General features: G+C 34.8%; 1 protein-coding gene across 1 annotated transcript in view; it reads right to left on the bottom strand.

The window, feature by feature from the left end:
- Window positions 1-14841, bottom strand: part of COL19A1 (collagen type XIX alpha 1 chain) — a 344672-nt gene that overhangs the window by 280787 nt on the left and 49044 nt on the right. Inside the window, exons 5-6 of the mRNA XM_010371596.2 lie at window positions 4325-4448; window positions 2677-2952 (exon numbers count right to left, since the gene is read on the bottom strand). Coding sequence (XP_010369898.2) covers window positions 2677-2952; window positions 4325-4448 — 400 coding nt within the window. The remainder of the gene's footprint in view (window positions 1-2676; window positions 2953-4324; window positions 4449-14841) is intronic.

Genomic DNA, 14841 nt, shown 5'->3' with positions numbered 1-14841 from the left:
AGACTCCTATTTGAGGCACTGAAATAGGTGTTCACTTACCAACAAGGAAAAAAATTTATCTATATTTCATGAATTCTGCCTGAAACCTATTGATTTTTATATTATATTGGTATAATCTGAGCAAGGCTAACAACCTTTTTACAAAAATAATTGATTCCATCTATTTGCTTAGCAGATTTCTCTTTTTTTTGGCATTTGGACATGAAATTAAATGTAGTTCAAGGAAAGTATAATCATGCCTTTAAATGCAAGATCAAATCACCACCTTAGAAAAAGTAAATAGTACTGATTATTGATAAAATATCAATATAATAAATTCTTAAATAGGTTGTTTGAATTCTTTAAGCACTGAAATGTTGTATTAAATAATGTATTACTTTGAGGTCAATAAGTACTTTATATAGAAAGACCCAACTCTAATCTTATAATAATTAACCTATAATAATAGAAAGCAGGCATTTGTGATTAGTGGTGAATCTCTACTCCAAATTTAAAAGCAAAAAGGGGGGAAAAAAGCTATAACTTTTACTTTACACCTCAGATGAACAAAATCAATTCAGTTCATAGAATGCATTAAGAACTCCAGACATCTTATAGATTCATGAGCAGCCTAAGATTTGCAGACAATGCAAAATCATGAGACTAAATGAAATGTAATCATTTATGTTCTATAACTTTTTGCAAGGTTATTAAGGTTAACTTTTATTTATAAAATTTAAATACACTGTCTTACATAGTATAATGAAATACCGGCAGTAACATATGAATTATGTAGAATGAAGAATGAGAACTCCAATTAATTAGTACTGTTCTTAACTAAAACTTATTTATTACCACTGTTATCAAAATAGTCAATAAATATTGAAATCCTATTATGTACCATCCATTGTACCAGGTCCTGCATATGAATTGTTTTACTTAACTAAAGATAGATGATCAGTTTTCAAAGGATTACAACCTAATTGAGTTCCATGACATTGAAACCATAGTCAGAATAGTTTATGCTTTGTTTATTCATTCATTACTTCAGAATGCTTCACTGATATAGTGCTTTAGAAGGAGAATGCTTAAGGTTAAATCTGTACTGATGCTTGTCAAAATGCTGAGTTGATTTGAAAAAAAAATCTTCATATCAGTTTTGTCACTTTCTCACAAAAACACGCAGGTGGGATATGTGAAATAAACTCAATCATGAGAATTTTTTTTCAATAACACACAGCCCAAATAAACACATTTTCACACCATAACAGATCTTATGAATCACAGAGCTTGTACAGAGATGATGAAAAATTAATCCACTCAAAGTTTCAGTAGAACCAGGAATCTTTTATAAAACTATGTATTTTGTTTGTTTAACTCAAACAGTGACTGTCTCCAAAAATAACTGCATCATTGTGACATGCCTTCAGATGTATCCTCAAATGAACCAAGAATCCACATTAAATTATGAAACCACTGTAATACCATGGTTTTCACCTATATCCTTTTTATAAGGATTCACCTGATATTCTTTAGCCTTAAATTGTGGGATCAATTCTTTTTTTTTTTTTTTTTGAGGGGGACGGAGTCTTGCTCTGTCGCTCAGGCCGGAGTGCAGTGGTGCAATCTTGGCTCACTGCAACCTCCCGCTCCAGGATTCAAGCGGTTATCCTGCCTCAGCCTCCCAAGTAGCTGGACTACAGGCTCCCGCCACCACACTCTGCTAATTTTTTGTATTTTTAGTAGAGACGGGGTTTCACCGTGTTAGCCAGGATGGTCTCAATCTCCTGACCTCGTCATTCACCCACCACAGCCTCCCAAAGTGCTGGGATTACTGGCTTGAGCCACTGCGCCCAGCCCAGGATCAATTCTATCCTTGGGTGAGAAGTTAATGAGACACAGGACATAGAACACTCCATCTTCTTAGGCTGAGGTCCAAGACTGGATCCCATTCTTGCAAAAACTCTAAGAAATAAACTATAAACTGTTTATACATAATGGACTAAGAAAACGTGCAGCCATCAAAATTAAATATATCTAACTTTTTAAGATTATAGACCTTATTCTCTAGGGAAATCAATAATAAATCTATATCATGTTAGCTTCAAATGTAATATTTAAAGGAACTTTCTATCCAAAAGGGTTTTACTAGGCAATTTTTCCCTTTCAAATGACCTACTAATATATTTAGTGAGTTTTTCCATACAATAGAACCCTGAAAAACCATTATAATCTTATAAAAAATAGTCTGCAATACAAAGTAATTGCTATTTTAAGCAATGAATGGGCTATTGTTCTTGAATGAAAATAGCAGGTAATCTGGAACGATTTTGATTTAAACTTCGGCTTTTTCCAGTCCTTTCTATTTAAAACATATGAGCTAAGACCAATATTATATTTTGTATCATATTTTCAATTTTTACTTTTAATAATCTAATTTTTTGAGGCATGACCTAATTATTTTAAATTTCCAGGCTGGAGAAAATGGGTATAAAATGGAGTGAAAATAATATATGTGAAAATATAGTTGGAAATAACATAGCTGTTCTTCACACATCTGATGGCAAATTAATTAAATTAATAAAATTGATGAGAAGGGTATCTATTACACAGTAATAAAAGGAGGATGTTTTTAATAAGTTTTTTTTTTTTACTTAGAAATGTTAGTTCTCTTTCACAACCGACATCACAACTTACATCCACAGGTTTGCCATCTGCAACTCGCGTAGCAATAACTGTCCGTCCATGGAAATCCACAATGTCCTTTTCATCAGTCTGTCTCCTTGCAATTAAATTACAATCCATATAGAGTGAAATGACCTGGGATTGTATACTAATGCCAAGTTTGTGCCACTGACGATCAAACAAAGGACGGAGTTCTCGATTTCTAAAAATGTAGTTCAACACATCTCCCTCTGTGGCTTGAAACATAAATTCCACCACCTTCTTTCCACCATCAACTACTATAGAAATCTGCAAAAATGTAAAGTATATTTAAATGTTTTAAAAATCAATGTTCAAAATTTTTAACGCACACAAAGAAAAGCTCAAGATGCATATTAGTATAACTGAGGCACTTAGTAAAATATTTTAGATGACACTTGTGTCCACCTGGTTTGTTAAAATAAAAGAACAGCAAATACCGCTACAAAATGGTTTACAAATGGGGCATTCTGGTGAATGTAATATGCTCCTTCCTAAGACAACATCTAAGAGTGTGTGTGTGTGTGTGTTTATATAAACCATTTATAAGTTTATATATATATAATTTATGTATATTATAGATAAAATTATATAAGTATATATAAATTATTGCTCTATATTAGTAACACAGGAATTTAAGGTTACCAATTTAAGAAGACTAAGAGCATGATCATTTCCCTAGGTAGGGAAACTAAGATCAATTCTTTCACTATTGACACTTTGCAAGGTACAGAGAAAACACATTTTATAGAGGACATACTCTTGGTTGATCTATTCATCATAAAATTGTAGCTGTATTAACAGATTAAAAGATCAGTGAAGATTTAAAACATTTCAATGGATATGTATAGAAGTAAAAACTAATGTATGGTACCAGTAAGTAATTTTGAGGTTCCTCTCCCCTCCCTGGAGTGCCAGCATTCGCTCTTTTCAGCCCAAATGCCATCTCTTCTACATGCTCTCCTAGATTCCTGCTCTCTCCATTCCCCAGTTCTGGTGAGCTGTCCTTTCTGTGCTCCCATTGACCACACCCAATACCCAGCTTAACTCTACCACTGCACTTGTTCCACTGTATTATAATTATGCTATATTATGTTGTTCTCCTAGATGTCATCTCCTTACTCCTTATGCTCCCTGATAATACAAATTCTGTTCTTCAGTTTTCTTTTCTTGTCACTACCTAGCATATAGCATGTGTTCCATAAAATTTTTATTGATGGGATAAATATTTAAATCTCAACTCTTTATTCTCCAAGAGTTGTCCAATGAAACAATGAACTGCTTTAAAAATAATACATAACATTAGAGATGACAGAGGGTGAAGAATGTGTTAGTTAGAAGGAATTAGTTAATGAAGCAGTTGTAAAGAGAAGGCAGTTTTACATCTTTAAACAAAATACGGACCTAGAAGTAAAATAAAAACAAAAACTAACACTCTGTTATCCACTATACTCTCATATTACAGATCTCAGCAAGACCATCCTAACTATGAGAATACTTGCATTTTCTTGTTGATGATCCCTCTAAAGGGAGAACATTTGGACACTAGATCTACTCGCAAATTTGTGCACACAGTTCAAAGAATTCACCTGGCTTAATCACACAAGGAAAACTAATAAGCACAACTCTAATGATACTTTACCTGTGGAATATTCTGCTGGTTTAAAACCTGCCATAGAAACCACCGTTCCTTTTTGGCGTTTCTTCTTACTCGAAACATGGCAGCTACTGAGTACTCCTCAGGAAGGCCTTTGGGAAATACCTTACTGTGGGAGGAAAACAAAGAACTTTTGTGAGGAAACTAAAGATTGCAAGAAAAGAAAATCTAGGTATAAAGTTCTATGTAACACAATATCTCAGTCATATTTTTCTCAGTAAATGTGTAACTTAAGCACTTTTCTCTTTCCTTTTAAAAAAATCTGGTACAGTGTTGCTAAAGCTTGGAGTATATAAAAATGATTGAAGAGATTGCAGTATTAAGTTGTGACATTCCTTATTCAACAAGATATTCAACAGAAGAAAATCTCAGAATTCACTGCAGTCTGACAAACAGTAGAGATTTATCAAGGAAATAAAATGGTATGACTTGACTGTTAGTAGAGAGAGGTACAGAGAATTTTAAAGAACACTAGTAATAAGTAAATGAATATTTTCCAAAGAAGTTTTATCATATTAAATTCTTGGAAATTAGTTCCTAATACTGATTTCCTAGTCCTAACTGAAGACCATGCTAAATATAACGTGGATATTTTAGCTTCATTTTTCACTTTGCTTCTATATAGCTGTTAGCTTTTTCTTGCTTTGTACTATTGTCATACAAATAAATCACATCTTTATATTTTATATTCCCATCAATGAAGATTTCTAATATTGCTTTATATATGTATGTATTCATACAACTGTATTTTAAATCTGATAAGAAAAGGGACACAAAGCACATTTATTCTGGCTTTTATATTTAATCTATGTAATTATTTCCAGTGCTTTTTATTTCATTGTTTGAATTTGAGTTACTGTCTAGTTTCCTTTCATTCAGCCTAAAGGAATTTCCTTCCTATTTCTTGTAGGGCAGATGTGCTAGTCTCAAATTCTGGGGTTTTTTAATCCTTAATTTCACTTTCAGTCTTGAAGGATAGTTTTGCTGGATATAGAATTCTTGATTTACAGTCTTTTTCCTTCAGAATGTTGACTACGTCATCCCACTGCCTTCTGGTCTCCATGGTTTCTGATGAGAAGTCAGCTTACTCATATTGAGAACTTCTTGTACATAGTCAACTACTTCTCTCTTGCTGCTGTAAAAATTCTCTCTTTGACTTTTGGCAGTTTGGTTATCATATGACTTAAGTGTGGATCTCTTTGAGTTCGTCCTTCTTAGAGTCTGTTGAGCTTCCTGAATATATAAATTAATAATTTTTACCAAATTTGAGGAATTTGCATTTATTTCTTCAAATAGTCTTTTTTTACTCTCTCAACTCCTAGAATTCCTATTATGCATGCTTGCTGGTATCACACAGTCTTGAGACACTGTTCATTTTTCTTCATTCTTTTTCCCCCTGTTCTGAAGACTAATTGAACTATATTCAAGTTCCTGGATTCTTCTTCCACCTCAGATCAGTTCTTGAGCCACTCCTATAAATTTTTCATTTCTGTTTTATACTTTTCTACTCAAAAATTTGATTTGCTGCTTCTTAATAATTTCTATTTATTGATATTCTCTATTTGGTGAGACATCATTCTCATACTTTAGTTCATTACAGTTTCCTTTAGTTATTTAAATATATTTAAAATAGCAGACAAAGTTATTGTTAAGTAAGTTCAATGTCTAGGTTTCCTCAGAAACAGTTTCTATTGGCCACTCTTTTATCCGTGTATGGTTTTGCATACATTGTTTTTTGCATAGCTTATAATTGTTAATTGAAAAGTAGACATTTAAAATAATATAATATGGCAACATTGGAAATGAGACTCTCCCTGTCAATGGTTTGCTGTTGGTGCTGTTTGTTGTCATGCTTTTTATTTGCTTAGTCACTTTCCTGGACAAATTCTGTAAAGTGTGTCTTCTTCGTCATGTGTGAATCCTGCAGTCTCTGCTCATTTAGCTTAGTAGTCAACTAATGATTGAATAGTTAAACACCTTTGACCTAAAAGCATCCCAGCCTTTGCCAAAAGCCTGTGTGTGTGTGTGATGGAAAATACCTTAAATGTTCAGGCTGGCAGTTTATAAATCACCTTAGCCTTCGTGTTCTGCTTGTTCAAAGCTTTGAGTTTGGCCAGAGATAAGTTTAAGGCCTTTTCAGGCCTTTCCTGAGTTTTCACACAGCCCTGTAACATAGAAACATGTGTCTGGAGTCCTACAAATATGTTGGAGCTTTCTAGGGCCCTCTATGGATGCCTTCTTCCCCCATTTTTTCTTTAAAAATTGTTTTGGTCAGCTTCTTGTTTATTCCAATTATAACTGCTGCCTCAGGCAGTTGCAATATTAAACAATTGCCACTGATTATTTTCAATTAATGTCCAGAGGAAAAATCGATTCTTACAAGCTCTGATCAGGTCAAATAAAGACCAACCAAGAATTGGGGTTTTTAGGGAACTACCAGGCAGGAAAAATAATGGCAATTCCCTGAAAATGGAGCTTTTAATGAACTTCACACTCTTTCTTCCCTTTCCAGCAGCTGCTAGGCAGCTAGTTTTCACTGTGATTCTGAAGCTACTGGTTTTCAAGTCTACCCTGTGTTGGGGAGACAGGGATATGAATAGGACAAATGAATGGGACAAATTAAAATGCCATAAAGCCTGCTAGTCTTACTGAGATTCAATGTTTTTTTTTTTAAATAATCACTCATTAGATTGTGAAAGCTCCTTAAAAAGTTCAGAATATATTGATTTTGACAAATTTTGCCTATGTTCTTATTGCTTTTTTTGAGGAGTAGATTTTCTGAAATCCTTCAGAAATAACAAATTGTTATTTTTAGCCACTAAGTTTTGTAGTGGTTTCTTACAAAGCAAAAGATAATAAAAACATTTTTTCTCTTCATTTTCTACTTAGGATGATAGTCATGCAGTCACCAGTCCATCTGTTATTAAGACTGAAAGCTCTTTGAAAGCAAGGACAGCATTTAACATATCTTTGTATCACTCACAAAGCCTAAATGCAGTCCCAACAGGGCACTCTATTTGTTGAATGAGTGAGTGATCCAGCAAATGAGAGACAGAGACATACTTAATTTTGATATGACACTTTGCTGTTTAATAAACAAATACTAAACTGAGGTCAGGTGTGGTGGCTTACACCAGTAATCCCAGCACTTTGGGAGGCTGAGGCGGGCAGATTACTTGAGGTCGGGAGTTAGAGACCTGCCTGGCAAACATAGTGAAACCCCGTTTCTACTAAAAATACAAAAATTAGTCAGGCAGAGTGGCACGTGCCTGTAATCCCAGTTACTCAGTTGGCTGAGGCAGGAGAATTGCTTGAACCCAGGAAGTGAAGGTTGCAGTGAGCCGAGATTGCACCACTGCACTCCAGCCTAGGTGACAGAGTAAGACTCCATCTCAAAAAAAAAAAAACTAAATAGAATTACTGTTCAATAATTTATAATCTAGTTCAAAAGCTGAAAATATTTTTGCATCTCATGAGTAGTTTCTGCTGTGACAAAAAATAAGAGTATTATCAGTATTAATATATAACAATTTTATTTTAAATTATACATTGAAATAAATTTAGTTATATTTAAGGGATAATTGATTTTTAATCTAAGTTTATAATAAATGAAAATCCTTATAATTACTATATTTCCCTTTCAGAAATTGATATTGTGCTTTCAAGACCAAATATGATTTTGCTTGCCAAGATTATGCTATTTGAAGAAAAACTTCTGCATTTTAAAAATAAAACGTTAAAAAAAAAATCTACTCTTACAAACCATGTTTGTTGTTTATACCACACAAGCACAAACACTTAACATGACACAGAATAGTTTCTCTGGGTCTTGCCAAAATTTCTGTTATAAAAGAGGCCATATTGGGTTACCAGAGAGATATAATGACAGCTTGCTATGTCTAAGATATCCATGCTTGAATATTTCGAATTGAGTGTAATTTCCTATAAGAAATCCTATCCATTGCTTATTCAGTGATACTCCCATTAAGAAAAATATCGTTGATCCTTACTTGCTAAGTTCATTCATACATATATATATATTGGACTAGAAATTCTCAATGGGATATTTCCTGCCTTCCTTCCATTTTATACATATTGTATGTAGTTCAATGTCATAAATGAAAATTTTATCCACATAAATTAATACTAACCTACATTTGAAGAGCCCAGACTCAGTGAAATTTAAGTGTAATTTATACTTTATTTTAAATTGTCTTCTTTCTACACATTAATTAAGGTCATCTAAATATTCATGGGCCAATGAGGGCACAAGTACATCAGATTAACAAAATGTTCAATATAAAATCAATATTTTAAAAATATGGCTAACTAAACATCACATAGTCAAACTAAAGTTGGTCGAAGTGCTCCAAGCATGTCAAGGGAAAATTGCTGCTTGGGAGTCCACTTCACACTGGCCTCTGAGGGTGGGAGCCAGCTCTAGATGTAATCTGGAGTATCTCTGAAGCCTTATAATTCATATATCTTGGATTCCCTTGAACTTGTAATTCACTTCAATGTTGTAGAAATCTAAAATATAGCTTGCATCTGCTCTCTGATATTCTCTATGTACAGCAGCTCTCTGTTCAAACATAAAATGGAAGAAAACCATACGAAAGGTTGGGGAAGTAACCAGGGGATCAGAAATAGGGCTCCTTAAAAATGACTAATTATAGTACAAGCAGTGTCCAGGTCTCAGAACCACTGCCAGTGAGGCTTTGACCCCAAAAGACATTTATTTCATAACAATCTTAACATTAAAATGTTTCTTTCTTGGTGTTAAGATTAAGGAAGATTTTTATTTTTTTCTTTACATTTTCTCTACTTTCTCAGTTTTTGCAAGGAGCATGAATTGTGCTGATGATCAGGTTTTTAAAAATTATAACTATTCCCATCTTGGGAAAAATAACCCTAACCTCTAATGTGACCAATAAATTATTCCTATATTCTTCAAGGACAGAGATGAGGGAGAATTGACACCTACTGTACTCCCTCACACACCTAAAAAGGCCATATGCCTCAATATGTTGGTGGTGAGGCAAATTCTTTAAAAACTGATAATGGTACTAACAAATATTATTTTTTCTATTTTGGTAGGTAAAAATTAAGTTGTAAAAGTCTAGAACTCCCAACCTATAGCCTTTATAATAAGTAAATCACTGAAGCCTTAAGAGAAAAAGCAAAACAAAAAACAAAAAACCTTCAAATAAAAACATACCTATGACAATATTTCGTCCACTTACTTAAAACGAAATATCTAATTACAAAGTTACTAGTAGTAATATACATGGAGTTGGATAAAAAATCACATTTTATTAACCCTGAAGCAATTCCAATGTATAGGACTTTAAGAATGAATTATATTTGTCCACATTCCATGTTAACTTCATTCTCTAGATTTTCTTTCCTACTTGATTAATGAAAACTTTTTTCTGGTCAAAATTCACTTAAAACCATTAGGAAATACAGATAGAATAAAACCTAAAAGATTTCTGTATTACAGAAAAGATCTTGGCATGAGATAGAGGAAGCATTTGATCACTCTATATTTGTATAATTGTTATTAAATAGACTGTACATTCAACATTCCTCCTAACTATGAAGTGCTTTCACTAACAAGCCAAAACACCTAATTGTCTACTTTTAGAGCTTTCTTCCTGTCTAGAAAATCCTTGTGTTTATAAAACACAAGCTCTGTTAATATTGAGACAGTCCCAAAAAGTCACTCACTGTCTAATAGTTAATTAGACAATTACTAACAAACTGTCTAATAGTTAATTCTCACCTTGGACAGCACAGAGCAGAGATCTGTGGGGACTGCTGTGAAGCAAAGAAGTTTTAAGAGGGAAGACACAGAGAGAAAAGAACAAATCCAGAGCAGGAAGCTCTCCTGAGTTACACAGACAAAGATGAGATGCTGAGTCTTGGGCAGCAAATGTGTCACCTTAAGGCAGTGGGAGTTTGGGAGGAAAGTTCCAAAAACGAGGGGATGTGAGATGCAACCAAGATAAACCTTGTCTATTTCTCTCTCTTGTGCTCTGGACTCACATACCTAAGTCCCTAGTGGGCACTCCACGTGGAGAGGAAAGGCATGTAATTAAATAACTGAAATTGAACGTTTTGTATTGCTGCCTCAGCACATCCCTCCACAAGGATTCCACATCTCAATAAAAGACATGGCTGTTCACTTAGGTGCTCCACCCAAATCCCTGCAAGTCATTCTTTATTCACGCCTTTCCTTTATTATTCCCCATCCTGTCTAACCTGTCAGCAAGTCTTACTGGTTTTTGTGTTTTGTTTTATGGGTTTATTTTTTTGAGGCAGGGTCTCACTCTGTCACCCAGGCAGGAGTACAGAGGCATGGTCATGGTTCATTGCAGCCTCAACCTCCCAGGCTCAAGTGATCCTCCCACCTCAGCCTCCTGAGTAGCTGGGACTACAGGCACGTGCAGTCATGCCCAGCTAATTTTTTGTATTTTTTTGTAGAGATGGAATTTCGCCATGCTTCCTAGGCTGGTCTCAAACTCCTGGCCTCAAGTGATACGTCTGTGTTGGCCTCCCCAAGTTCTGGGATTACAGGCATGAGCCACTGCCCCAAGCCCTTACTGTTTTTTATCATCAAAACAGATCTTGACTCTGGCTACTTCTCTCCATCTCCACTATCACCACACTAGTCCAAGTGGCCACCATCTCTCCCCAGGACTCCTGTTATAGTGTCCTGATTGTCCTCCTTCTTTCCCTTTCTTTACAGTCTGGCCTGCACATAGCAGCTAGAATGAGCTTTTAAAATCGGACCAGGTCCTTCCCTTACTTATAACCTTCTGAAAGTGTTGCATGGTTCCTAGAATAAGATTCATTTCTCTGACCATGACTCATAAGGTATGATGTGATCTGACTCCTGCCTTCCTCTGACACATCATCTCCTATTCCAGTCTCTGTGTGGCACCCAGGCTCCAGGCACAATGACTTGAGTTTTGTTCCTTGAACACACTGGGCTCATTGAGACCTTGGGCCTTTGTACTTCCTGTTTCCTCTCCTGGGACAGTCTTTCCCAGAGGTCTTCATTTACATCAAGATTACTCAACCCACCACCCACTGGCCACATGCAGCTCAGGATGGCTTTGAATGCAGCCCAAACACAAATTTGTAAACTTTTTAAAAACATTATGAGATTTTTTTTGTGTGATTTGTTTTAAGCTCATCAGCTATCATTACTGTTAGTATATTTTATGTGTGGTCCAAGACAATTCTTCTTCGTCCAATGTGGCTCAGGGAAGCCAAAATATTGGACACCCTTGATTTAGATGACTTTTCCTTATTGTTCAGGCAGCTCAAATATCACTTCCCTTGAACGGGCTACGGTTGTCCTCACCCTAGTCACTATCTAACACATTACCTTGTTCTATTTTCTTCATAGGCTTGTGCCTACCTGACTTTTTAAGAATTATTGGTTTATGTATTTATTGCCCATTTTGTGGAATATGATTTCCACAAAAACAGGGTCCTGCAAGACTTGTGGCTGTAAATCAAGCATCTAGACTAGTACCTTGCATATAGGAAGCATTCATAAAAATTTGTTCCATTCATGAAAATCCACAATGATGCCTATAACCAGTCCTAGTAGGTGCTCAACACTTGTATTCAGCATAAAATCTATGTTACCTTGCATAAGGCCTTAACACGGAGGCCTTATGAGACTGCACTATATTGCATTCATCAGGAAAACAACAGATGGAAAAGTCAAATCCTACGTGATTCTAAAGCAGGTTAATCAAAAACTTTGATAGAAAAAGAAGTCCATTAACAAACACATCAGTTTCTTAATTTCAAAAAGAAGTTTAAAATCTCTACAGGCTGAAGCAAAATATAATAGCTGCTCCAAGATTTCACCAAAAGTGTCTTCATAGAAGTCTTCCAGTCCTTGGAAATGTGTTAGTCATAAGAAACCACACATCATGGTTTCCTGTAGTTCTATACTCCTAAAGCTGAAAGGGACTTTGGTAGAAATTTAGATCAATCATCTCACTTCATAAATGAGGAATTAAAGCTGCAGACATTAAATAACTACCTCACCTTTACTCTGCCAGAGGTCAGGTTGAAACTTGAACTCATGACTTTTAATTCCAAGGTTAGTTTCTTCCAATGTATCAGGTTGCTTGTATCTTTTTGGTTAAGAATAAAATTTCCCTCATCATTACCAACCTGACTTAAAAGTAATATTTTGGCACTATGAGGGGAAAAATGTCTCTATTTTCCTAAGTATTAAGGAGAGATATAAGTAAATATATTAATTTCAATAAATGAATAAATAAAATGTTTACAATCACACTATAATATTAACAATAACAATTAATCATATTTTGCACTCGAAGTAAAGTATTTATTCTGACATTTGCACATCCTAGGTGACTAGTAGCCCTGAAAGGTAAATTATTACAGTTCCTTCCTCTAATGATATTTTGAGCATAGATCAGGAAGTATCACAAAACACACAGTTATGACTTCAAAATAGAAATTACTGCCTTTTGGATTTTGGAAAAGATAACCATGCTAAAGAAGATTAAAACAAATCAGGAATATTTTCTCTCTATTCCTTAGATCATTTTCTAGAAAAATCAGAAGTTTTCACCAAGCATTTCTTTTCTTTTTAATATTAATTTTTACTTAAGTTTTGGGGTACATGTGCAGGATGCACAGGTTTGTTACATAGGTAAACGTGTGCCATGGTTTACCAAGCTTTTCCTTAAAGATGAGTGTAATTTAAAGACAGGCGCGGTGGCTCACGCCTGTAATCCCAGCACTTTGGAAGGCCGAGGCGGGCGGATCACGAGATCAGGAGATCGATCGAGACCATCCTGGCTAACACGGTGAAATCCCGTCTTTACTAAAAATACAAAAAATTAGCAGGGCGTGGTGGCAGGCGCCTGTAGTGAGACAGGAGAACGGCGTGAACCCGGGAGGCGGAGCTTGCAGTAAGCGGTGATGGGGCCACTGCAGTCCAGCCTGGGCGACAGAGTGATCCGTCAAGATGAGTGTAACTTTCAGGAAGTAGTAGTGAAAATTATGAGAACAGTATGTATACTAGTAACTAGGTAATGTGAAGAAAGGTAAAAAGTGTTCTGATAAATAGTACCTCTGTATATATTTTCCTAACGAAAAATAATACACTGGGATTTTAATACTTTGGGAAGAAAAACAGTAGAATGGTAACCTAACTAAAAGATAAGTAATTTCTTAAAATGTGAAAATAATGATCATGTGACTATCTCAAATGATGATGGAAAGAAAGAGAAACTTTTACACCAATCCTACATTATGGTTTTCCTGGTATACAGTAAACTTGCACTCTATTCATTCCCTGAGTTGTGAAATCAGGGCCTGGCATTGCTATCTACAAAGTTAACTTAATGAAGGTGAAGTATCTGGTCTCCCAGGGACAGAGGGTATCAACTGAACAAATAATGAACATTCCCGGCTGTCCAATTAATGAGAAGACAATAAAAACTGCCTTAAGAGGATAAACTTTGCTTTTCATACTCCCTTCCAGATGGTTAGCATTGTAAGCATGACAAAGCCAGGGAAAAGCAGAAAATTTTAAAATTAATTCACTATTTTAAAGTACGCTCATATTTATTGACAGTTGTTTTATGGGGAGATAGAAGCAGACAGTAGGTTGCATTTATTCTCCATGACTAGGCCCTGGTGGGTTGTTGTCAAGAAAAATAAAGACAATAATGAAGCTCATAAATTTGTTTACTTCTTAGTATATTAAGTAATTAGCAATTTCATTGTATAGCAAGCTCAAATTTGATGTTTTTGTTCAGTGTTCCTAAAAAAAACACAGTTTGAAATATGGTTACATCTCTGTGTAGTAACAGCTCTATTTCAAATATACAAAAAGGCAAGGATAAAACCAAGCTACAAAACAAGAAAAGATCAGGAAGAAAAATTCATGATTACCAGTATCCTGTTGGTTCTTTTGCTTAAATAAATAATAAGGAATGCGAGACAATAACTAAAATATAAAAAAAGAACAAAGATGAAGAAACTTTTATAATTTCAGTGCTCATAAACTGAAAAGCAAGATGACATTATTATTCTAGAGAAATTTCATTTCGTAAATGATGTTCTAAAAATTGAGTGTGAGATACATTTACATAGCAAAGTGTTTAAAAAGTTTAATTACTGATTACAGTGGTTCCGGAGGTAATTCTTCAACCAGCTCAAAGCATAAGCCTTGAAGCAAAGTGCTATTTTGATAGAGCTAGAGTGAATTTTCCAGATCATATTTAACAAGACCAAGTTTTATTTATTTATTTAACAGGACCAAGCTTTATTTAATTTTGCTTATAAAACTAAATGGCTAAATGGAAAAAAAATCTATTTTTAAAAATCAAGAACTGGCTTCCAAATTAATTCTGCCATTCTGAATAAGTGTGAGGCAGGGTTTAGGAAGAACTTCCGTATTTACAAGTATCAGTGAGGCCTCTGACTTGCTGAAT

The sequence above is a fragment of the Rhinopithecus roxellana genome, chromosome 4 (genome assembly GCF_007565055.1).
Source record: "Rhinopithecus roxellana isolate Shanxi Qingling chromosome 4, ASM756505v1, whole genome shotgun sequence".
Taxonomy (NCBI): Eukaryota; Metazoa; Chordata; class Mammalia; order Primates; family Cercopithecidae; genus Rhinopithecus; species Rhinopithecus roxellana.
Note: the sequence above shows the minus strand (reverse complement) of the source record. Positions and strands in the feature narration are given on the sequence as shown.